Raw genomic sequence first — 27,592 nt, forward strand, 5'->3', positions numbered from 1 at the left:
ATAATATATATTATATATATTACATTTTTATTTTGTGATATTTTATTCTGTGCGGTAAAATAGTAATATTCTATGAATTTGGGGGATTTTTGTAGATCCCCTCAACTCCCCCCGAAAAGATAAGATACTTAGGTATGGGGAATAACCTGTACCACTACCAAGAAAGATTTATCTACGTATTGGATTTTATGTTGATGTTATTCTAATCTAAATCGGTAAGTTTGTAGATTCTTTTCTTCAAGTCTGTGCTTACTCTTATCATCTTCAACTTTAAAATGGGTGAAACGCAAGTAGAACTTTTTACAGGTAACTATATAGATCCCTATTGTTCCTCGAAATATATTTTATTTATATATTTTAATGGATTCTTATATCTGTACATGTGAAATTTTTTTCAAAAACAAAATGGCATGGTATACCTTCAGTCGAACATAAAATTGAAATGAGATTTTTTTTCAAGGCCTTTTATGAGCTAACAATACAAGAATACTCGAATGGAAATTTAAAATTGAAAAGCTTTTTTTATATCAGACTTGTCTTTTAGGTAAGATTTGTGGACTTCAAGTTGGTGAAAACATCCGATTGAAAATGATATGCTATAGCAGCCTGAATTTAATATTTCATTGAATCTGGTGTATTTGAGATGAGCCGATATTCTATAATCTACTATACCATCTTTTCCTTATTGTATTGTTTATATGACGAAGACCAGGTTTAGCTTATAAATATATTTTCAACCAATTTACATCTTTGAACAAAACTTATGGAAAGCTGAACTTGGAAATTCAATTAAAAAAAATAATCAAGTAGTTTTATAACTGCATATTCTACACACAATATACAATATGTCATTTGAATTTCAGATATGCTCAGTTATCCTGGATACCCAACTCCTCCTTCAACAATGGAAGAATCTCCAGTTTCTTACACAACATTATCACCTGCCTCTTATGTATCGGAAGGCAGTTCTTCTCCAGGACTTATTACTTCTTCACAGTTAGTAATTTTGCCACAAAATGTAACAATTATACCATGTCAGACATCTGACCTAACAAATGATGGTAAGATTTAAAATTTCTCATGAGAAATTAGAATAGATGTTCAATATTTATGAGAATTCATCTGTTTTTCTTTTAATATCACTAATAATTCTAAATTTTATTTTAGGTAATATTGAAAAAGGACAACCATATCTTCAAATTACAGAAGAACCTATGGACAAATTTAGGTTTAGGTATAAGTCTGAAATGACTGGAACCCATGGTTGCTTGAATGGAGAACGATCTGATAAAACAAGAAAGATGACATACCCAACAGTGAAAGTTAGTATATATATATACATATGTGTATATGTGATTTAAATCATATTTCCAAAATCTGGTACATTATTCAGATATCTTCAACCCATCACAATCGTCATTATAGGCATTATCTTTGAGAAATTAATCATATATTTCAGCTTTTGTTGAACATTAATCGTTAAGAGGAAGTTCTCGAGCCATATTATGAATGATTTTTGTATTATTTTACTTGATTGATTGAAAATATAACCACTTTATTTTAAAAAAAATGTATTCAAAACTACAATTATATGTTGACTTCTTCAGGTGAGTAGGTTACATTCTTATTATATATATATATATAATCTTTATCCCATTTGTTACCTTTCGGTGTATGGGACATTCTTATTAATACATTAAATACCCATTGAAAATAAGGGAATAGATTCTACCTTTTAAAGGTGCATTCATACCTGTGGTGGGATCCTACTAATTTGATATCGATTGATACTTTAACGATTGGTACCCCTCCCTTCCCCTCACCATAATAACAATGGCGGTAGCTATGATGAGGGGAAGGGAGGAGTACCGATCGTTAATATATCAATTTATAATAAATTAGTAGGATCCAGGCTGTGATGGGTTGGGGAGGGCAATCAGAGAATTTCGGATTCAAAGCTCTCACACTAGGTCATGGCGATGCAAAGAAGTTTTGGATTTCAGTACAAGCTAAGGGTAATATGTTTATTATTCTGATCCAAAGGTGCAGACTTTACCTGGCCCTTCACTCCTAGCATATTTTTAGGTCAGAATAGAGGAGCGCTCCGATGCTCTTTGAATTTTTCTCCACCCCAATCACCCTGACCTGAGAGGTTTCAATTTATCCAACAGAAATTTTGCAGGGCGGAAATTATTTTCCAACACCTGCTGTGTAAATGCACCTTAAGCAATGGAAGTAAATGAGAACTATAAAAAACATATTTTACTTAACAACCTGAACAGATTGCTATTTCAAAATCATATATTCTACTCTTTCTTCATTCAAGGAAATCGATGTCAATAAGTATGTTAGTAACTATACCCACCTGAAGAAGTCAACATGTGGTACCTAAAACAATTGTTGTTTTGAATACATTTTCCGGAAATAAAGTGGTTTTCCTTTCAATCAGTATTAACACGAATTTCTGTCAAATAGAAAACCAAACAATCAATTTACTTAATTACACTTCTATTCAGTCAGGTTTAAAATTTCATAATTTTTTTATTTTCTTAGTTTTAATTGATTCTGTTATTTTTTTTAACTCGGATATTTTCCTGCAGAAGTCATGCAGCAACTAACAAATTGGGCAATTTAGATCTATCAACTTCTAAGGTTTTCAGGGCTAGTTTTTTGCTAAAATTTTCAAGTTCATTTCTATATTCTTTAAAATTACTCTCTCTATAGCATTGGAAGAACATTACTTTTCTCTTCAAACTAAAATTTCATACAACATGGGAGCATTTTGGCACGGTTTTTCAATGAAACAATAATTTTTTCAATGACTTGGCCATGTTTAGTTGTAGAACTTGTTTCAAAAGCTCAGTTTGAGATGAATCTAGACATAGATTCAATTTTATCAAGAAGACATAGAAACTCATAATCTTTACTGAAAAATTCATTCATATTCATTTTCAGTTACACAATTTCAAAGGTACAGCAATTATACGATGTTCAATATGGCAGATAAATCACCATGGTAATGACTTTATGCCACATGCACACAGACTAGTTAAAAAAAGGCATGGAAGAGAAGAAGCCGATGATCCACATGAAATAGAAGTAGATGAAAGCACCAATTATGAGGCAAGGTGAGTTGAAAAAATGCCAATAATAATCTATTCGCAGCCTTCTATAGAGATAGCCTGGAACAAAGTTTGGCAACATCGTATTTGAAAGTATATAATATAATCTTTCGAGAAAGAGCAATACAAAAAATCGTTAACTTCAAATAATGAATCGATAAATCTCAATATTAGCAGAGGAAAAGTGAACGGGGCATTATACATTTCAACGTATATACAAGGGCACAGATAAGAACCTCAGCAAAAACCCTGTCTCCCCATATAGCTGTAGTGATTGGTTTGTGTATTTGTTTACATAATAAGCTGACAAATTTATATTGAAGCGCTTCTTCCTCATCCAAACAAAATCCTTTCATCCTTCCTTTTCACAAGAAGTCGACGACACATACATCATTATTAAATCAAAACAAAAAACGAAAAGAACCAGAAAGGAGTAAAAAATGTTATAGTTTCCATTACATACCACATTAAATGATGAAAACTGAAATCACCACAATAAATTGAAAGGATTAGAAAGAATCATATCGAAATTTCTAGACCAGAGTATTAGGGGGTTCGTACATATCAATGACGAAAATATAGAAACATTTGAAAGTAATAAAAAATACTTTGTCAACTTCACCATTCCGGACCAAATATTCAACATCACTAATGATTTTTCAATTTTATTGATCATAAGACAGAACTCAATAGGCAATCTATTGATACATAACCAGTTAAAAATCCTCTTTCATGGAGTTGTTCTTCAGTTGCCATGTGGGGTTCTTGAAGAAGGACTACTATCTATGGCCGATGTTGACATCAAATCACTCCTGTCCTCAGAAATCCCTTCAATATTCAAGTAAATAATACCAAATCTGCTCCGAAATCAGGGGTTTTCTTCAACCATAACGGATTCTTCAAACTTCAAAATTTATAAACCAAAAGCGCTCATGAAATTTTTCTAAAACGATTTCGAAATTGCCAAATTTCTCCTGTTCCACGCTTCTACTTTTTAGATGGCTTTTAATATATGAATTCTTAGGTCCTTTAGCCTGTGAAATATTCAGTCATAGAATAATAAGTAATATCAAAGTTATTAACAAATAAATTCATTATATATAGTATTTAATTGATTCAGTCATGTTGATTGGTAAAAAACAAATGTAAACACTTACTACTTTCCACAGATTTCAATTATTTACGACAATTGTTTCGCCGTCTAAGCGGCTTCATCAGGGTTACATTGCAAAGTGTTGAATTTTGAAATACAATTTCAGCTATATATACACAAAAATGAGAGTGCCTATGGATTCTTTGATGGGTCAATGGTCTTCTCGGTTCGGGGTACTATATTACTTTATTTGATGCAATTTGGAATTTCCAAAAATTTTTTTTACTTAAAGATGTTCAAAAGCGGTGACTTTTATTTTCGGTATGGAGTATTTTGTAATTAGAATTGAAATTATGTCCGGTTTCTGATAAATGATCTGCATACGTATATACGTAGCTGTGTGTGTATATAGCTGAAATTGTATTTCAAAATTCAACACTTTGCAATGTAACCCTGATGAAGCCGCTTAGACGGCGAAAAAATTGTCGTAAATAATTAAAAACTGTGGAAAGTAGTAAATGTTTACATTTATTTTCATTATATGTAGAATAATTGTATTTTTCTAATGTGAGATTAATGGGTTGCTCTGGAATAATCTAAGAATTCATTATCCTTTGAAATTGCTATCAATATCTCCAATATGGCTAGATAAGATTGTGATATCATTAATGTATTTCCATTTTTGTTATTGAGTGATTATAAAAAATGTATTCAAATAACTTTGCAATATATTGATGCAATTATTTATTTCTTTTTAGCTTCTATTCTATGGGCATTATTCACACTGCAAAAAAAAATATTGTCTCAGAACTCATAAGGAAAAAAACTATGCTTATGCAGGAAGCAGCTCTTAGACAGGACAACAGACAAAACTTAACAAAGAAGGAAGAAATGGAGGTATGATAATTTATTAGCCTGATATTACAATTATTGCTGTTAAATAGATGATATATAAGAATACTTTATCCAGTACACATTTCAATCAGAAACAATCAAGGTTCAGAAAGTAATGAAATAATTATTAAACTATCTAAATTAATTAAATCTGATTTCCACAAAAAAAAATTGTGAAAATTTGAAGGTTATTGTTATTTTTCTATCTGATGAATAATAGATATATTACTATAAATGTGAGGAGAAATGTTTTAGATTCATCCAAAAATGTAGAAGGTAATTTTATGGTTTGGAATTAGTGAAAAATTCCGTAAAAGTCCTTAATCATTTCTGGTGCAAGATATTACCCAACAGACTTAGAAAATGGCGTAATTTAGGGTTGAAACAAAAGCACGAATAATAGTTTCCACATTTACACATGTTTAATGTGAATCAATAGTCTAGCCATACCACCCCCTCACCTCTCTTGAAATTGTATATGCTGGATTGTAGATGTGTAATTTTTCACAGTACGATTGATTTATGATCTCCCTTTTTGGTTATTTGGTTAGTCAAATTTAAAATTCAAGGTTATTTCAAGGTCAAGTTTAAAAATTTAAAGTGGTAATATGGTTCAGAGGAAATCTGCTAGAATGTTCAAAATTACATATTCATTTTAACTTGGAGATTAATTGTACTGTTAGTGCCAAAATGATTTCATTCCGTTTCACTCAGAATGGAATTTCATTATATTGATGAAAAAGTGCATTGTGTATCAATGAAATCAATTTGATTATTGTCCTTCTTTAATACTATGAATACATTATTTCCAGTGTGTTGAAATCATGCATAGTGCTAATATCTCTTAAAATTAAGATATTACAATTACTAAAAAGAGAAAGTATTCCGAAAAGATGAGGCAACATCTAAGTGTTCGTAAACATTCTCGTCTGTCAATAATTCACTCCACAGAGTGTACTGAATAAAACCTCACTTTTCATTTTATGAAGACTTTTCTATATTTTGATACATTAATGTTGAACATCAATCCTGTTTTGTTAATGTACGAAACAGTTTGAATAATTTAGTCTCTCATTATTCAAGGATTTAATTCGAAAATATGATTTAAATGATGATATCTAAATTATCTAGTACACATAAATTCGAGTTTGTCTCAGAGTTGACGCAATCAGCCTTTCACTTCTTTGAGCACTTGTTCTCCAAATATCGATATCGAAGAAAAAAAAATGCTTGAAATCTCAGTGACAACCAATTTTATTGTGCTAAGAGATTTTGCGTTTAGATACAAAATAAGGATCAAGCATCGTGCAAGATTTTGTGTGGATCGCCTCGTCAGATCCAAGGAAAATATAAACGGAATATAAAAAACTAATACTTTAGTTTAATGGATCGAGCGTTTTATATTTTGCGTGTATATGAACAATAACAGTTTGAGTCTTGATGGATTTTTTTTCTGTTGTGTTCTGCAAAGCCTATTTTCTATCCAATTTTTTTTTATTTCAAATATTTTTGCTCGAAAATAATAATTTGCCACTAGTGTCCTAGTTCTTATTATAATGTTGTAGGCTTTCACTGCCAGATTGTTCAACAGAATTGAAAAATATTTGTTTTCATATAAGAAATATTAAAATTTTTTCTGAAATTCGGTATGGATTTTATTTTTATATCGTTATTATCATAAACTAAAGGTCATGTTTGGATTAAAATATTTTCGAGTGTTTTCTTCAATTTTTCCCGAATTATTTTTTTTCTTATTCCTTGGGTTCCTCGATAGATGCGTGTTAGCAGCACACCTTATATTTTTCACCTTTATCAAAATCAGGTGAACACAAACCTTAATTTTTATGATCAAAATGGATTACCCCTGTAGCTAGATGGAATTCTGTCAAATGCCATGCCATTGACTTCGACTGTCGATTGTCAGTTTTACTTGTTTTCATACGCGAGGTACACGAGGTAAAATTTGGTTTTATTTTATCATTTTCTTTTTTTTAGATGACAAGATTTCAAAATATAATTATCGAGTTTATGAAGATATGAATCTTTACTAAATGAATTCTTTGATTTAAATTTCATTGAATTTAATTATTAATCGCATGAGATTCCTGTGCATGCTATTACACTACATTATAAATATCCTGATTTAATTAATCTATGAATTGATGTTACGGTTGATTACTTTTTTTTGCCCCATTCAAAATATAATTTGAAAAAGAAAAAATTGTTATAATTCGAAGATTAGTATGTCAATTAATCATAAACAGTCTAAATCTTTGCAAGAGATTTTTGTGATAACCTCTGCTCAACTTAGTGGGATGCTATTGTTTAAGCCTGAATTACGAGACATTACACACTTATTAAAAAAGTGTTATGCTTCACATGTTACTTGATTTTACAAACTTTGAGCCCGACTGCTACTCTGAATTCAGTCATTTGAAAGAAGGAAAAAAGACTCTTTGATTTCCATAGACCTGAAATGAAATCGATGCTTGAATTTATTTATCTTTTGGTTTCTCTAGGTATCGAGGTCAAAATAAGTCTGTTTTATCCCATATCCGCCTAGTTAGCTTTAACTGATATGCATAGATAACCAGGTGTGTCTACTATCTGTAAAACTTTTAGACATATCGGGAGATTTTTCAGATTTATACCTACTTGATTTCGAGTGATCGCGGTCTGTTTCAGATGGTGCATACATCGTTTACATTGACATTTCTCTCAATTCTCGACTCTCGTGAACCAAGGGCGTAGATCTTTTTTTCTTGGGGGGGATTATCGAAAAAAAATTTTTGACAACAACTTTTACTAATACCTGTATTGTTAGAAAAAGTAGTTTGATAATGAAGTTTGAACCAAATTGCTCGAAATGTATATTTTTTTTTACTAATTCGGTTGTTCTTATTTTATACTGGGTGTTCTCAAATTAGAGTTACGAAGGAAAATGAGAAATAACTTGGATAATTTTGAGAAAAAAAAGTTTCATGAATATGAGCCCACAAACGCTTCGCTTTCAATATACAGGTTGTTTCTATTGTGTCGTACTTTTTGTGATGCTTATATCAGTTTATCGAATATTTATTGATCTTCGCTACAGATTGGGTAAATAAATACCAAAACTTATAATTAATTAATTCATTAGAGCTTACTAGCTGGATCTTTATAATAATTTGGATTTTCCTGAGGATTACTAGAGATTTTTTGTCGAAATCGATCCAAAAAGTGTAGTACTGGACAAGAATTTTTTTCTACATTTTTCTAAACTAACAGCCATTTACCAAAATATAGTTTTGGAGGAAGGAAGCAGGCATCCTTCCAGAAAAAATATCACCCTGTCGATTTGCATTCAAAATTAGCATATCACATGGTGAAAACTTCAAACTGGAATATCTATGGCCAATTCAAATTAAATATCTTGTCAAGGGAAGGTTGTACGAGAAAAAACTTAAACTTTAACACATGTATCTCAAAACAAAATGTTTGGAGACTCATGTTATAGGACTTTTTTTCTTAAAATGATCCGGAAATCTGTCATTTTCATTTGTATCTCCAATTTAGGAACACCGTGTAATCACCCCCAGTATCTCCCAATTTCTACGCTCTTGTCGTGAACTTTGAGCATAGAACAATAATATTTTATATTCTATGGTCTGTCATTCATTTGATTAAAAATTCGATATGAACTGAATTGTAATTTATTGTGAATGTTTGCAGTGCCAGTATTTCCTTTCTCTAATTCTGTGGTTATTCCGTTCATTCTTCCACATCTTGTAGAACAAAATCGTGCGAGAATATATCAGAAACGCACAGTTTTCATGGTTATATTTTATTATTCTATGTTGGTACTCCGAACTTTCCGCCACGGCTTTATCTGTCAATTCATCAATTTGCCTTAAAGAAATCAGTTCTACCAACCAACATTTTTCAATGCAGAAATCACTGAATTATATTTATGGAAATATTTCATTAATTTCAACGAAAATGCAATGAATTAGAGAAAATAATGTATAATACTCGTACAGAAGGCTCATTCTACCACTCGTTCATTCCAAAACTCGCCACTTCGTGGCTCGTTTTTGAATTTTGAACTCGTGGAAGAATATTAATGCCTTCTGCACTTGTATTATAAATAACTATTTCAAAAGGCACCAGGCAGATAGCGGGAATTCGAAAAATTTTGAAGAGCGCCAGCTTACAGAACTCTGGTTAAGCTGAACACCAAAGCAACAGGTGGATCTCTCAAAAAGTCTGAAACAAAATCGAATCATTGCACACACCAGGTTTTCTCTGCATCTTAGCTTTAACCCATAAACAGAGATATGACATTTCAGCTGTTTAAAGTTTCAAGTAAGATGCATAGAATACCTGGTGTGTGCAATGATTCGATTTTGTTTCAGACTTTTTGAGAGATCCACCTGTTGAAGTATACGTTTTACATATTAAAATGTATTCATAATAACAGAGTATTATTGAAGGGTCCTGGTTCTTTTATCATTTGAACGATCGTACTCGAAAATTAAATCAGACCAAATACGCTTGTAAATTAGTTCTAACAGATGACGTAATAGCACAGATTAGTCTGTGGTAATAGTCTGTGATGACGTTGCAGGAACAATGTGGCATATATGATAATATGAAATGAAAGATAATATTACAATAATAATTATTATGTATCCGGCGTATTATTTGGCTGACCTTGATAACTGCATCACTGTGTGAAGCATTTGAATTATAATTAGGTAATCATTAATCAGTCTGATGGCTGGTTTCACACAACTTAAATCTACCGATCAACTCGTTTTTCATTTAAAATTTGATGGATCTAAAAATAAACTGAATTGAACTCTCATATATTTTTGGCACAATAAATTTTTAATAAATTTGCTATACTACCTGAATTATTAATTCAACGAAAATATATCTAATTCTATAACCGGAGAAAAACTCAGAATAATTGTGAGAGTATTTACTATTTATTACTTATTTCGTGCACTCGTTTTAGGCCTAAGAGTTTTTGGTATAATATTCCCAAATATTTTTAGTTTCATAATTTCTTGAGTGCTCTTTCCCCGAACCGATCGAATTTTGATTGAGTATTTTAAGAAATTATCTTTTATTTTCAATAAAATATAATGAATTTATGAAAACTTTGATTGAAAAAATCCATAACAATAGGTAATAAATCGGACAAACAGAAGTCAAGAAGATGACGTAATATCGCGAATTTAATGATTCTCATGCTCAACGCATAGCCTTTTTCCAGAAAACCGTATGGCATGGGACCATATCTTCGGTAAATTCAGAAGTAAAACAAGAACAGTTTTGGAGGCTGATTTTTTAAGCCTACTCTAGAGGCAAATCGGCATTTTACCAGGGCGGTAAATATTGGAGAGCGGCATTTTCTATTCTTCCCTAGAAATCCGAATTCCTAGAAGAATGTATCGAATATTTTTTTTTAATTTCAACGACTTTCACGAATGATTTTTTATATCAAATTAACTAGTGTTGGGCGTGGGCGCATCAGAATTTAAATATAATTGTTTATCAGCTACATCCGATTGTTTTATTCAATCATTGTAAAGGAAAAAAAAAACAAAATGTTCCAGCGTTTTATAAAGTCGAAACTCAGCAGGAGAACCGGAAATCGCAGGGCCCTCTCAAAGGGGTGGCAAATAATGGAAGGCGGCTTATTCTACTTTTTCCGAGAAATCCGAATTCCTAGAAAAATGTATCAAATTTATTTTTTAATTTCAACGAATTTCACAGACGATTTTTTATATCAAATTAACTATTGTTGGCCGTGTGTGCATTTGATTTTAAAATAATTGTTCATCCGAGCAATCAATCAATCGTCTGAAAGAAAAAAATGTTCAAGGTTTTCATACGTTGAAACTCAGCAGAAGAACCTGAAACCGCCTGCTCTAGAGGGGCGGCAAATATTGGAGGAAGGTATTTTCTACTTTTTCCGAGAAATCTGGATTACTAGAAGAATGTATTAAATATATTTTCTTTAATTTCAATGAATTTCACTCATGATTTTTGATTAATAACTTTGATTTTTTAAATGATGATTGGAACTTGGAATATTATTTCAAATTTTATAAATCATATATTATTATATTTTACTTTAAGTTAACAGATATGTCAAAGTTATTCTGCGTGAGTATCTAGATACAAGATAAGATACTTTTTTGTGAAGGCAAAGGTATATGAAGATATTTCTTAAGATACTTTTTCAGATACTTGATAAGGTACTTTGTCAGACGTAAAAATTCTAGGTACAATTCTGAAATTAGGAAAGTCTTGAAATTTTGTTTTCGGCAGTAGGCGTAAGGAGCGATATTAACGAACATTTGGAATATATTTCATTTGCAACATCTTGAAAACACCACGGGACGTGCCATTATAAAAAATCCTCCTTGCTTCTTTTCATCACTTTATTGACTCTAATCTAATACAGGTTTATTAATAATTCATAGAAGAAAAACAAATATATTCAAGAAATGAAATTTTATTTTTTTTTCTCTCCAACAATTTTTATTAATTTATTTAGTAGTATATTACATAATAATCTATTCTTAATTTTAATCCATAAAAATAATTACACGTAATACATTTTTCCTTCATTAAAAACTTTTTAACTCTTTATAAAAAAAATCATCCTCACCCTGGTCCTTGCAAGGACTCCGACTTGTATTTTTGCCGGGGCGTCAGAAACGCTAGAGCGGGCCCTGGGCTGATATTGATGTAAAAGGAAAGTTTTTTGCTATCCTCTACATAAATTCTACTAACGATTTGGATATTTCATGTGGCTATCAATCATATTTATGTTCAGACGACGTTTGCAATGGTAACAACATATATGAATAAACAAAGGAATGTATGTCTTGAGTTTATCATAAATACTTTCATAAATTCATTGACTTCTCAAATTTCTAAACACTTGCAATAACCGTTTGTTTATATAAGTCTAAAAAGGCGTGATATACATAAAATTATTCCTTGATAAAATATGGATATTGTACTTCACTCAAACATTCAATTTTACACCATAAAGGTACTCTTGGTAAAACTCGATACAATAAACCGTTTTCGGAATATTTTGATTTGAAAATTATAAAGTAATCACCGATGCTGGTATGAAGTAATGATGAAGTTATTAACTAAACAAGAGAGTCGGATATAAAATGAAATTCATGGGATATGTATATTTGTATAAAATATATAAAAATATATAAAATATAAAATTTCATTACAATGTTGCCAGTGATTTCGGCAAAATCGTAAAAATTGTGCTTTTTTCTTCAAAGCCCTTCATTCTATTGTATAAATTCTCCTCAATTCCGTGAGACTATAATGACAAAATCAAAACAATGATTCATGATTCGACCTCTAAAGGAAACAAACTTCAGCAACAAGATATAAAATAGGACTGGAAAGTGGAAAGAATCGAACCAATGGTCCAACGCGCCAATGAAAATCATTCATTCTGTATACGTTCTCGGTTTCACCATTCTTTTACATCAATAACATTCTGGATCGCCACAAGAGAACAGACTAGTTGAACTTAAACGTTCATAGTGACTGTACGTGACTAATCTTTAATTTACAGGATCTTAGTTTAGAGAACCAAAACAATTTTCATTCTGACCCATTAAAACAAAACTCAAAATAATGTTTAATATTTAATTCCACATTCAAATGAACATAAACAAACCCCAGAGAAATATCTAGCTACACCTAAATTCTCAGATTCTACATATTTCAAACCATTTTCTTACTTCCAAGAAGATAATTCGTTTTTCACGAACATAACAAGTGTTTATTATTATTTCATTTGGCCCCTGTGCCTTTCAGTAATTTTCAATGTTTTTATCACAATGATCTCCAAAATTGAGCAACCAAATCGTATAATTTTTCAAAACTGTAGGTACTTAAAACAAGAATAGAATAGAATAGAATAAGTTTATTCATCCTTTAAGACACCATACAAAAGGTATATAGGATAAGTCAACAAAAAAATATATAAACACATATAGAAGCTTAAATCTAAGACCAATTATCAATACAATATTCCCTAATTGAATAATAACATTTTTTCAACAAAATTTCCTTAACTTCAAGTTTGAATTTACGTAAATCCAGTAATTTCACAGAAGATGGTAAGTGATTGAATAACTTGATGCTCTGATAAAGAGGAGAGCATTCAAATTTGTGAGTTCGGTGCTTAGGCACTAAAAGAATCTGTGAATTTCTGGTCTTGTAGTCATGGTTGCTGGATAGTTTTTTCCAGTTTTTCTCATTTTCCTTTGCATACACAAGACATTTCAAAATATAAATGCAAGGTAAGGGCAATAACCTATTCACATTAAATACTGGCCGACAACTTGTTCGAGGACTCAAATTAAATATTATTCTTTTCTGTGCGATGAAGATTCTTGAGATATCCACACAGCTGCCCCACAGAATAACTTCTGCAATTAAAAATGTTAATAAATTTCAAATATTTGTTTGGTCTCAAAATTTATCATCAAATAATTTTTTCTAATTAGTTGAGATATTTTCACGGATAGTAAGGCAGTAGTAAACCTTCGTTTTGAATTTGGGCATAATCGAAAATTTAAATCCCATTTCTTCAATACGTCGATGGATCAGTGGGTTGATATATCCCCTTTCAATTCCTTTGCTGCTCCTTAGCTTGTCATCAGATGATCTATTAGTTCGACAATATATCTTTCTTAAGTCGACCCAACATCTTTGTAACCTCTTCCTTCGCTCCATTCAAATGCCATAAATAAACTTGTGGCGATTTAATATATTGAAAACACGTTGCTTTCTATAGATTGGTGATACGAACCAATATACAGGTTGTTTCCTAATTCTGGGGCTAAACTTTAAGAGGTGATAGTACTCATCGACATAAGAAAAAGTTCCTAAGGATATTTGTACGAAAGTGCTTCCTCTTCCAATTACAGCCATCCTAAGACCTCATTCTAATCATACATTTTCTGCGATAACGTCCGAATTTATTATGTTGAAGTGATAACCATAGTTATTTTTCTACTAACTTCTTTAGTGAATATAATATTTCATTATTTTTTTCAGAAGCCTATATCTCGAAATCTGCTCATCTTATAGAAAAAACATTTTTTTTTCAAAAATTTTATCGGATTTTTAGAAATAACTCTCGAATTTTTTCTCGGATGTCAAAAAAAAGGGGGAGTTTTATGCATTACCCCTCAATTTTTTTTCAGAAATCTACCTCTAGCACTTTTTTGTGGAGAAAATATAATCAGCATAAGATTTGCCGTGACCAAATGCCTATGACCAAATGTCCATTGAAATCAATCGAAGCGTTCAAACAGAAAATAAAGTAAAGTAAGATAAAAATGAAGTCATTGGATGGCTGTAATTCTGAGAGCAAGCATTTTCATATACAGGGTTAGAACTATTTAGAGGAGCACTACAGGGATATCGAAAACCATTAGAGATACAGTTAAATCACAAAAAAGTTGCGTTATTTAGGGATTAGTGTGTTGGTGTTGACATATCCAAAATATCTCCAATGGATTCCGGGATATCTCGGAAAAACTACAAATCGATTTTTTTTTCTGTATAACTCATTTGTTTCTGGAGATAACTTCACGAAATTCGGTTTGTAGTCATTATCCAATATAGAGGTTCTAATGGTGCCGTCAGATTTTTTCTGTTTTCCATTGTTTCAGAGACGCGATAGTCAATTTTTTTCTTATGGACGCTATATTGGTTTTCCTTATGTGGTGATAAAGAAAACCATTTCGAATTCAACAATGTATTACACCCTACAAAAATATTGAGTCTAGGTACGCAAATTTGAAGAGTTGTTATGTGAAATCAATTATATGAATTGACTATAGCGTCTCTGAAACAATGGAAAACAGAAAAAATCTGAAGACACCATTAGTATCTCTATATTGGATAATGGCTATAAACCAAATTTCGTGAAGTTATCTCCAAAAACAAATGAGTTATACAGAAAAACAAAGAAATCTCGATTTTCAGTTCAGCCGTGATATCTCGGGAACGAATGGAGACATTTTGGATCTGTTCCCACCAAAACACACTCATCCCTAAATAACTTTTTAGTAATGTAAGCCACCCTGTCTTTCTAACGGTTTTCGATATCCCTGTAGTGGCCCTCTAAATAGTTCTAACCTTGTATTTATGTTGTTATGGGCTTTTTCTTATTTTGATGGGTACTATCACCTCCTGAAGTTTTCAGAAGAAGGGTGAGCATTTGGAAATATAAAATTCCCAAGGTTTCCTCCGATATCATGCTCTACTAGTACGAGTTTAGTACAGTTGGAAGTTTGAACTTTCTTTCAATTCCTATAGAGATACGAGAGATACAAATTTTAAAAAAACTTGCGAACTCTCGACTCAGGTCACTTAATTTTATATTTTAGTTGGTGTTGTAGGATTTTATCGCATATCGTGTATATTTTTGATGCGGTTTTCTGTTTGAATTAATAGTTTCGAGTTGAAATATAACTTGACCAGTTTTGTGAATGATTATTACAAATTGCATTAAAATCGAACAAACATAACGTGAAATTTGAAATGATGGGATTGTCATGTTTGCGCACGCCCAACGAGTACCGTTTATTGGGAAAAGCTGAAATTGCAATGACCACATCGATAAAATCTGAATATACATAACAAATTTCATCGAAATCGGACAAGTAGAACGCGAGATATGAAAATCTGGGAATTCATCGTTTGCGCAAGCTCAACGCAAAAAGAGAGGCTGAAATTTGTATGAAGCTATCTACAGTCCAAAGTTCAAACAAATTCCATCAAATTCTGCTAAGAACTGTAGAAGTTGAGGCTGTTACATGGATTTGCGAACACAGGGACAGACACTAAATCAAAGTTGTACGAAATGCATTTTGTTCATCCCTAAAGTGATTATACAAAGCTTCCTCTGTCTTCTTTTGACTCGGAAGCAATAATAATTCGAAATAAAGAAAGATACATTCAACAACTATTAAATTAAAGATACATTCAATTAAAAATTTGCAATACTTTGTAGCGCAAAGTTATTCTCCTACCAATTGTTCTTATCTCTTCGCAACTTTGTATGATGTTTATCAATTTATTTTTGAAATTGATTTCCTAGAACTCGTTCTATGAATCATTATCTAGAGTGCGCATATGTAATCGGAAAATAGCGGCAGAAATTCATGCACTTCTCATTATCTCAGAGTCAGTTAGTTATATGCATCTGAACGTCGAGAGTTAGTTCCGTGTGTCGTATCTTATGTCCGTGAACGAAATTTCGTGTTTTGTTTTGTGTTCGACGTTTTCGTGAATGATATATGTTTCTAATAACATGGTTAGTGAATCGGAATCCATTTATTATTCAATTAATGATCGATTTCTTTGATTATTTCAATCTAATTATTTGTAATAATTGAAATAATAGGTTGACGCTTCCAGTGATTGTTCAATTAAGACTATATTTTCGATTCACAGGTAGTGGATTGTGTGGTCTCGAACTATGTATATTGGATATTGTTGACGTATTTTTCCTTTGATGTAGTTTCGACAGAGACCTTGAGCGGCACCAGTTTCTAAGTACAGAAACGTTTAGCCAATATATGATCTTTTTGGAAAACCATGGAAAAATGGCATTTTGTTATTTATATTTACATAATATAAAACTAAATTAATTGTGAAATTTTCAATTTATTCTAGAGTTCGAGCGTTTATATAAAAATAACTTCATTTCGAAAATATTTCGAAAATAACTTTCAAATGAAAAATTAATATTCTCCAATATAGAATTATTCCTAGATTCTTTTCCTATTTCCCTGAAATTTCAAATAAATGGGGTACATATTGATTCAGTGAAATTAAAAATCATAATTTTAAGTTTGAGTTTTTACACTTGAAGATGCTATCAATCAAGTTTTTGGCAGAAATACTTGGAAGAAGAAAACACTGCAAGCTTTGTAATATAGTTTATTATTTACTTCTATTTTACAGAATATCTCGAATTATTAAAAAAATGAGGAAAGTACTGACTGAAATCAGGAATTTTTGAGTGCCAATTGCGTCCTTGGAACACCTATACGTTTACGTTTAAAATTTAGTGTTTTGATGTAGTCAATTCTCTTATATAATTGTTTGATATTTTTATCGTATATCTTGTTCTCCAGCAAAAAGTATCAATGCGGTTTTGTTAAAAAAATTTAAATATAAATTATAGTGACCTGTTGTAAGGTTAATCAATACTGATGTTAGATACTTATCATACTCAGTTATCATATCTATTGTCAAGTATGTATACGTTTCCCGATGAAAATTTCCAACCGATATAATGGAAAATGAGTAAAGTGTGAAATGTTATTATCTTTGGAAAAAAACAACAAACCGAAAAATAATGCAAATTCTACACTTTGGCTAAATATTATCAAATATCGGTCAATCTTTACTTTAACGCCCCCTCCCCAATTTTGATAATATTTCGTATAGTGATTCGTTATGATGTTTTCGTGTTATATTTCCAATAAGAGCACTGGCAAATAAATAGTTCTCTTAGAATATCCTAAACCCATAAAAAAGGACAACCTACAAAATGAGTTCCCGTGGATTGGACCTTGGGATTTCCATTAAAATTTCTGTCCACTATTATTAGTCTATGCACGCTACGCATTCGATCAACAACAACAGTTGCATTGCTTATAAAGGGCTTTCCAATAAGAAAAATACAATTTGAAATTACTATAATATCAAAAGTGTGTATTAGTTTTTGACATTTTCCATGTCATTTGTGTTTAGTAGATTATGCCATTTAATAATGAAAAGGTACAACCTTCAACAACGTTTAGAAATAGATAAATTGTTTAATCAATAGCTTTGGTCATTTGTGAAATTTTAGAATATGAAATTTGACAAGAATTCATGGACGAGATTATTTAGTTTAATCAAATAACTATTCGTCGTATTGTAGCACATTTCAAAGTTATTCCAAATATGGCTCAGTCTAAGTATTGGCACTCTTACATCGAGTAAAGAAAATTCACTGTCAAATTGGTCTACAATAATACGACGAATAGTGAATCTATTAACTGAATAATCTAGTCAATGAATTCTTCTTAAATTTCTCTCAGTATTCACAAAAATGAGAACTGATTTTGATAAAACAATTTTTAAACCTTGTTTAAGCTTGTATATTTCCATTATTAAATGTCATAACCTATTGGACACAAATGACATAAGAAATGTCAAAAAAGAATACAATGTTGCCATTACAACCATTCCAATCAGAAAATCTGTTACATATTTGATTTTATTTACAGCAGTACTATGATTGAGAACATGGCATTTCTTGAAGTTTTTTTGATTCGTAATCTTGCACAGGGTATGTCATAAGTTAATTGTTATTATTCTGTTCCGATTGCAAATCTCATGCGGATATCTCTGCTGGAAGTGTCTGGATAAAGCGCAGCTATCTGTATAGGTTTGAGTTGTATTTAAATATCCAATTTTCAGATTAAGGGATTAGCGGAAGCGGAAAGCAAATCTATTAATCTGAATATTGTTTGCCTACGATTCGATGCTTTCTATGTTCCGGAGGATGATGTACGGTTTCCTATCTGTTCTGCAGTATTTTCGCATGCTATCAATAATTTAAGTGAGTATTTCAAAAATATTATTTTCAATCACTAATCTGCTAATATATTATTTAGAAAGTGCCTTGACTGGCGAGCTGAAGATAGTGCGAATGGATCATTGTACAAGTCCCGCTAGTGGAGGACGTGAAATTTTTCTTTTAGTTGAGAGAGTTACAAAAAGTGAGTATTCTTTTGTTGTAATAGTTTTGTAAGTTGTTATTGTATATCGCTATCGAGCCCACCGAGGCTGGTGAAAGCTTTGTGATAACTTTTTTTAGTTATGGATGTTACAAGAATTTGCACAGATACGAAACAAAAGTTGTCTGAAATGCATTTTGTAAGAGGAAATTTTCAAATCGAAGCCATATTTTTTTTATACCAGAAGTAATCACAAAGCTCACTCTACCTTCGGTATATTTTAAAAGAAATCAATGTTTATTTCATTTTGAAGAGGAAGGTATGGCAATAACGATGAAAAGCGATATCAGTCAAATAACCTCCACGGCTACGGTTGCATTACCGTATCTTTTTCATGAAAAATCCATGGTCAATTCGCACATATTTAGCGCTGTGTGTCCTCAATAATTTCACAAATTCCATCTTTAAGGTCTTGAACCGATTGTGTAGCATTGGCATACAGCTTATCTTTCTCGTGACCCCAAGGAAAGAGTCTAACACCCAGTTGCAGGAACGTTCATTAAAATTTAATGCAGCATTAATCCTCCATTAAACAGCCAATAGGTTTCTCCTACTGAAGGATTGAAATTTTAATGATGGCATTACATTTAAATGAACGTTACTGCAACGTGGTGTAAAGGTGTTAAATCACAAGAACTCGGTGGCTAATTGTGATCAACTATTCGAAAAATAACACGACCAAGAAACTTTTCTTTTCAAATTGCGATTATTTAGTTGCTTGTGTGGCACGTCTTGTGGAAAAAAAATATTTCTCTAATTCTGTAGTTATTCCGCTCATTCTTCCACATCTTGTAGAACAAAATCGTGCGAGAATATATCTGAAACGCACAGTTTTCATGGTTATATTTTATTATTATATGTTGGTACTCCGAACTTTCCGCCACAGCTTTATCTGTCAATTCATCAATTTGCCTTAAAGGAATCAGTTCTGCCAACCAACATTTTTCAATGCAAAAATCACTAAATGATATTTATGGAAATATTTCATTAATTTCAATAAAAATGAAATGAATTAGAGAAAATAATGTATAATACTCTTACAGAAGGCTCATTCTACCACTCGTTCATTCAAAAACTCGCCACTTCGTGGCTCGTTTTTGAATTTTGAACTCGTGGAAGAATATCAATGCCTTCTGCACTTGTATTACAAATAACTATTTTCTTCTGTCACTGAAATGCGCAAATGAATACATACCTTACATTTCATGTGATCTTGTATTCGCTCAGATTGTATTGTTTGTCGTGAGGATTTGCCTTTTGTACAGGAAGATACCGGCGTGAACTTGGCAGCCACTTTTCAGCAGCCGAATTCATTCCAGCAGCCAAACCACCAGTGGCGTCGGTAGAATTTAAAACTAACGAATCGATCTGTTTTTGGGGTGCAACGCAAGAATTTGATTTTTGAGTTCACTTCATAGTCATAGGTTGTTAACAGTTAATGTAGAGAAAACGAAATACCTTCCTTTGACAAATCACAGAAATCTCCTTCCGGACTTCGCTTCGATAGAAATCCGAAATCAAAATAACAAAATGGTTATCAGCCCGGCAAACAGCGTAGAATACCTCGGAATTACTATTGACTCTCACCTGCGTTGGAATTTTCATGTGAACAGGATCACAAAAACCATAAGATCCATGATTTATAAATTCAAACACCTAGCCAGATTCTTGAACTTCTCTCATATGAAAATGATATATCAAGCTCTTGTTCATTCGCGTCTTATGTATGGTATTCTGGGTTGGGGTGGCGTGGCGGTTAGTTATTTGCGGAGGTTGGAGGTGGTTCAGAAATTAATCTTGAAGATTATTCTTCGTAGAGACCGGCGATACTCCTCCGATCTTGTGTATCGAGAATCGAAGGTAATGGATATTCGACAGATATTTTTTTTCAAGCTCGGAGTTTACTCGTTCAAAAATCGACATGTATTTAGGGGAATATCACATGATTACCAGACAAGTAGACGTGTCAAAAAAAAACCTTTTAATTCCGTCGTCCCAGAGGACTGTAGGTCAAAGATCCCACTATTTTCTCGCACCCCGTGTATATAACTTTTTACCACCAAATATCAGGGAAGAATCCTCTATTAATAGGTTCAAGCCACAATTGAGAGAGTTCGTATTTTCTGTTGATGGGAATACTGTTGTGGACATAATAGATGTTAAAAATAAAAGATTATAAGATACTTGAATTCACACACATCAACACACCATCGTTTCTGTTCTGTTGTTGGCCAACAGGAAAAAAAAAGGTAAATGACTGCAAGGGCTTAAAAGTAGATTGGAAAGATTGTGGAAAGAGTAGGGAAGTCAGCAAAATTTTCGAACAGCAAAACGAGCTTTGGTATGAAGATTGTTTTTTTTTTTGTACTTTGTTGTATTTGGCGATGCGAGGCACTGATCACCACAGACAGTCCACACGGACTTTGTGGTTATTAAGTTTATTTGTATAATTTTCTGTCAAATTATTTGTAACTTAATGTATTATGTAATATCCCAAATAAACTATATATTATTATTACATGAACGACTTCAGTCAAGTTTTTATGACATTTCAATGCACAAAATAATATTATAGATGAACTTGAATTATGCTGATCAATGAAATGACGAGGTATATACAAGTATTTTCACGAATGAAACCTTGAAAAATGTTTAGCCAAGTTGATATTTGGAATACTTACTCTTCAATAAAAACAGAATAACATATCCGAAGCACATTGATTTGCAGGCCGTCTAAGGGGTAGTTTACACTTGTGAAATTTTTGGGAATGACCATGTCAAAAATGTTAAGCCAACTTGATATTTGGTATTATTACTCTTAAATAGCTACAGAATAACATATCCGAAGGATATTGATTTGCAGGCCGTCTAAGGGGTAGTTTACACTTGTGAATTTTTCGAAATTTTTGAGAATGACCCTGTCAAAAATATTTAGCCAACTTGATATTTGGTATTATTACTCTTAAATAGCAGTTTCTCATTAGGAATTGTGCCGAATCTTCAATCAGTCCACTTAAGTTCATATTTAAATTGTCCGTATCTAGTGGAAAGTTTCCTGATCATTGGAAGAAAACCAAAGTATGTCCTGTTTTCAAGTCTGGATCCAGATCTATGGTAGAAAATTGCAGGCCAATCTCCATTTTAAGTAATTTTTCTGAGATTTTGTGAGATTGTGTTGTATAATAGAATTCTCACTTCTCTGCAGTCTTTCATATCACCCTTTCAACATGGTTTTGTTCGTAAGAGATCAACGGTTACAAATCTTGTTGCCTTCACACAGTTTGTTTCAGAGGTATTGGATAGGAATGGCCACGTTGACGTTAACTATACTGATTTTGCTAAAGCTTTCGACAGAGTTCAGCATGATGTTTTGTTACACAAGTTGAGCAATTATGGATTAGACGAAGGAGCAATTAGACTTTTGGATTCATATCTGTTCAAACATGATCATTCTGTCAGTTATAATGGATACAGTTCTGTTGGTTACTTTCCATCATCCGGTATACCGCAGGGATCGAATCTTGGACCACTTTTGTTCATTTTATTCATTAATGATCTTCTAGAGTTGATTCATTGCGAAAGACTCTGTTATGCTGATGACTTGAAAATGTTTTCTATCATAAGGAACTTCGACGATTGCGTCAACCTTCAGCTCCAGTTGATGTTGGTGTTGAGTTGGTGTGAGCAGAACAAATTGAGATTGAACGTCGACAAATGCAAAATTATGACTTTCTCCAGAAGAACTGAAATATATTCCTACGATTATGAATGCAATGGTAGAAGACTTGAAAGCCATATTGTTCTCAGGGATTTGGGCATTTTGTTTGATACGGAGCTGTCGTTTGTTGAGCACATTTCACAGATAGTTTTAGATGCTGCTAAGGTGTATGGGTTCATGATTAGGAATTGTAGGGATTTCACCGAGATGAACTGCCTTAAAATCTTGTATAATGCAGTTATTCGTTCGAAGTTAGAATATCCAAGTGTGGTGTGGAGTCCTATATATGAGTGCCATAAGAGAAAACTTTTTACGATCCGCAGAGCTACGGTGGGAGAATTCTTGAGCTGCTTTCCACACGGCTTCGTCCGTTACCCTGGACAGGGACCCTTCGACTGGTGTCAGCTTCCCGAGTCAGGGAGCTCCTGGAATCTGCGGTGGGCAGGAGTGGATTCAACACTCCTGATAGGTGAATCGCTAGGGATTCACCTACCGCTACCCTTATTATTATTATTATTCCATAATATGGTTCCAATCGCAACTATTTTAACTACTTAGGCACAAGATAATGAATTTGGGAAAAAACTCATTTTTTTATTTTTCATTGAATGAACTAAGATTCAACTCGAAACAATGACGCTAAATAAATAAAAACGTTGGTTTTCAAACAATCACGACTATTTCAAGACCATTTATGTATAAATAAACTAAATACAATTCAAATCAACATGACTTTTTCAAAAACAATTAATCTACCCTTCTTTTCGAAACAAATTTGAATATTTAGTGTTTTATTTCCAACAGAGAATATAAAAGTACGTTTCTATGAACTGAACGATAATGATGAACTTGTATGGGAAGAATATGGTCACTTCAATGATTTGGATGTCCATCATCAGTATGCCATTGTTTTAAGGTGAGGAGAAATTCTTTTTTTTTTACTAAAGAGAATATATTCCAACAATGAGATATTTTAACAAGTTATAATTTCATATAAAGTATTTCATCTACCAATAATAATTTTTTTTTTCAAAATTTTTTTCTTATATTCCAGAACTCCCGCTTATAAAGACAGAGATATATCAAAAAAGGTTAATGTTTTCATGGAACTGGTGAGGCCTTCAGATAATGCAAAAAGTGAACCAATGACGTTTACATACACCCCTGTACCAAAACATTGTAAACCTGGTGCTAAACGAGCCCGGCCAAATGACTTTGATAGTGGTGATTATGATACAGGCAGTAGCAGCATTGGAAGTGCAGCTATTCCTCGCACTATACAACATATTACTGAAAACTTTAGCGGCATCAGTTTTTCTGATATTGATAGTGCTGAATTAAATAAACTCATAGGTGATATTGACTCGAAAGAATTCAACAATCTGTTCAATGAAAATAAAAATGAATATGAAATGGCTCTTTTCCCCAACAGCGCTGACCTTATGAGTACTGACTTTCCTGGTGAGGAATATTTTTTGATAAATATATTAATGAAATGTAATTTTTATTTCATTTTTCAGTAAATCCAAAGAGCAAAAAAACCAAGTTGTAAGTATTGAGATATTAGAAATATACCGAAAACACTTATTTTTCTTCATTTTAACTTGTTTCATATTGCGGAGTTTTCTTGAAAATTAGCTAATATCAGAATTGACTAAACTCAATTATTTTGTAGAACTACGTCAGGTGAACAAAATAGTGCTTACAAAGAGGTTGATAGAGCTTATCGTGAAATAACTGAATTTTTGAAGACAAAACCTACTGATATAGAAATGATCAAAAACTATATAAGGCATTATCTATCGAATTTTTGTGGACATTGCAAGTAAGTTGAATTACATATTTTGAAAGACACTATTTCATACTTTTCTATCTTTCAGTGCGGTTCACCTTGCAGTTTTAATTGGTAATTTGAAAATGATTGAGTTCTTCATGAAAATAATTATCCAGTATAGATTGTTTGATATTATCAATATCCATACTAAAAATGGCTTGGGAACAATACTACATATGGCAGTCCGTAATGGAGATAATGATTTGGTGCAAGGCCTAGTAACAAAATGTAGAGCAGATATTTCTGCTGTTGACAAAGATATGAATACTCCTTTACATCTTGCCTCAGAAGATTCTACAGGAAACATGACTAAATGTTTAATGAGTGCTCCAAAATTAAAATCATACATAGATCTTGAAAACAAAAGTAAGTAGAAATAAAATAGTTACTCCATTAATTTTCTATGATTATGATCATATTTGATGTGGAAAAATCTTTTAGCAAAAATCCGACCGAAGAAATGAATTGGAGATTTTATAATTTTTAAGAAGGAAATATTTTATAAATAGAAAATTTTAAAATGTTAGAATTTATTTACTAGTACAGGATAATGATGAAAAATTGTTCTGTGGGTCACAAACTTTTAAAATCAATCACAACACAATTTCGTTTCAATAATTCTAATGTGAAAACTTCAAAAACCAACTTGGTTTTATTTTAGACGGAAATACTGCGTTGCACAGAGCTGTAAAAAGAGGAAATATAAAAGTAGCTGAAATTCTTCACCAGAATGGAGCCAATGTCAACCATCGCCACCCTAAAAATGGTTATACTCCTTTAAGATTTGCTGCAGATAATAGAGATACAGAGATGATCAAATTTTTAATATATAAAACAAATGCAAATCCCATGGAGGAGGACTTTACCGGAATAAATATAATTCAAGCAGTTAATCAAATTGATGATCTTGAGGAAATAGTCAGCATAATACAAAAATATACAGTAAGAAAATTGAATTCAAAATATAAAACCTTCTTTTAAAAATGACCCCAGCCAACACTGGCTTTTTCAGGTTAATGTTACAATTCAATGTCGAAGTGTGAATTAACTTGAAGAAACCAAGTGATGGCGAAACAATTGTTGGTTAATATTAAAATATTTGTGGAAATTATTTTGTCGTATATTGATTGATAATGCACTTCCATTTAGTAAGGACCGAATCCTTTGAAAAAACTTTTATAATTCATAATATCAATTAAATTTGGTAAAAAAGAATAAATAATTTACTCCTTAAATATTCATAATTTTTGTTTCCAGGTTGAACATAATATTTCTTGTAATGACAATATTGATATTAAAGAAGAACCAGAAGATATAGCTGAATATGAAAAAGAGATTTTTGTAAGTTGCTGTATTTTTTCTATTTATAAATATATCTTCCATAAGATTTGAAAAGAAAATATTAGAAGTTTTTTCTTTTCCAATCAAATTATTGGAAAAATTCTCGTTCCTAGATATGGGGTAGCATCAAATCAGTACACATTTCATATTTCTGGATTAAGTTCAATAGTTTTTGATAGTAAAATGGAATGCTGGTTTGTGGGATTGTTGAATCCCCCTTACTCACATTTTGGGTTCTGGCAGGCTAAAGAAGAAAAGTACAAGATGTCTCAATAGAAAGTTTATTTGTAAAAAAGCCTTTAAAAAAAGTAAGCCCCATAAGTAAATGTAGGGGGCCAATGAATGTCTGATCTCTTGGGGATAAATTTGCCTGGACAAATTTCCTGAACTTGTGGCGAGACACATTGGGTATTTGGGGAGTTGTGCTCGATTCTGCTGAAACCATGTTCCTTTGTACAACAGAATAAAACAAGAAAATCATTAATTTTTGCATATGGCAAATAAATCCATCCCCATTGATTGCTTCCTGAAATGTACTTGTTAAATTTTATCAGTTCATTTAATTACTTTAAGATATTTTCATATTCATGTTTTTAGGAGGAAGTGAAAGCTGAGCCCTTAGCTCTTGGTGAAGATTATCAGAATATCTTCCAAAATATCGAATTCACTGAAGAATGTATTGATGAAATATCCAAAGAAATTGATTCTTCTGGGAAATGGCAAGATTTAGCCATGTTGTTGGATATTGAACATCTGTTAAACTTAGATCCACTTTCTAAAGAAAGTCCTGGCAAAAAAATCCTTACAATTGCAGTAAGTTATAGCTTTTTTCAAGTTTATCTGTTTTTATCTTTGAATTTTTGTGCGAGACTGTAGTTGGTTCAATTCTGTTTATTTTTCAGAGAGAAGTTGCCACTGTCAAGGAAATTCGAGGTTTCCTTGAAGATTTAGAAGAAACCAAGGCTGTCGAGGCCATTGATAGAATGACTCATTTTCATAGTTCTTAAAAACTTTTGTTCCTTTTTTGTTAAAAATGTCTTTGTCTGAAGGAATAATGGAACCTTACAGGCACATTAATATTGTTCAGTTCTATAATAAATGATTTTCAAATTGAAATCCACTAAATACATCAAAAATTGAAGTTTGTTGAAACATAAACACTTGTATTTTGAAATAATTCAGAGTCTTTCATTTCTCATATTTCTTATAAATGCATTAAAAATCATATCAATTACCATTAAGGATGAGTTTTTGGATACAAGTTCTCCAGATAGTCACCAGACCTTCGATATGTGCCATAATAATGGTATCTGAAGAATATGTATACAAATCAATAGTAATTTTATGGAGTAAAATTTTCATATAATGCTATTTTCATTGATTTTTGGCATGTACATATAATAATTAAGTATTATATTGTTGATTTTAGTTTTATTGCTTTGATATGTTTGTATGAATATTAATTAAGATTTTTTTACTCTTTTACAAATTCTTGAGAAATTCTATTAACATTGGTTTTTTACATGTACATATAAAAAAAATGAAGGATGTAATTTGTTCATTTTAGCTGTACTTTTTCTTTATCAAATTTGTGTGTGCAATACATCTTTAAAAAATTCTATTAAAAGTGATTTTTTACATGTACATATAAACATAATAAAGGATATAATTTGTTCATTTCAGCTCTATTTTTATTTCTTTATCAAATTTGTGTGTGCTTGAATAATTCGGATTGCT

The 27,592-nt window shown here is 31.7% G+C and overlaps 1 protein-coding gene across 2 annotated transcripts; it reads left to right on the forward strand.

The window, feature by feature from the left end:
- The first annotated feature begins 81 nt into the window (after nt 1-81).
- On the forward strand, nt 82-27,537 carry LOC123676307 (nuclear factor NF-kappa-B p110 subunit). Of its 2 annotated transcripts, none has more exons than XM_045612123.1 (16): nt 82-215; nt 864-1,061; nt 1,168-1,322; nt 2,956-3,128; nt 4,974-5,112; nt 18,643-18,784; nt 18,840-18,944; nt 23,485-23,596; nt 23,735-24,141; nt 24,201-24,228; nt 24,356-24,505; nt 24,561-24,880; nt 25,176-25,456; nt 25,772-25,855; nt 26,453-26,668; nt 26,758-27,537. In XM_045612123.1, the coding sequence occupies exons 2-16, from the start codon at nt 866-868 to the stop codon at nt 26,860-26,862; spliced, it is 2,613 nt and encodes an 870-aa protein (XP_045468079.1). In that variant the 5' UTR covers nt 82-215; nt 864-865; the 3' UTR covers nt 26,863-27,537. The 2 variants fall into 2 exon arrangements, with proteins under 2 accessions (XP_045468079.1, XP_045468078.1); XM_045612122.1 differs by having other exon boundaries at nt 166-306.
- The last annotated feature ends 55 nt before the right edge of the window (nt 27,538-27,592 follow it).

Source organism: Harmonia axyridis, chromosome 3 (genome assembly GCF_914767665.1).
Source record: "Harmonia axyridis chromosome 3, icHarAxyr1.1, whole genome shotgun sequence".
NCBI lineage: Eukaryota > Metazoa > Arthropoda > Insecta > Coleoptera > Coccinellidae > Harmonia > Harmonia axyridis.

Excerpts from the sequence above, each read along its gene's own strand:
- LOC123676307 (XM_045612122.1), top strand. The coding sequence starts at position 276 with ATGGGTGAAACGCAAGTAGAACTTTTTACAG. Across the intron at positions 23,597-23,734 it reads CAGTATGCCATTGTTTTAAG|AACTCCCGCTTATAAAGACA; the intron begins GTGAGGAGAAAT and ends CTTATATTCCAG. Across the intron at positions 24,506-24,560 it reads AATTTTTGTGGACATTGCAA|TGCGGTTCACCTTGCAGTTT; the intron begins GTAAGTTGAATT and ends TCTATCTTTCAG.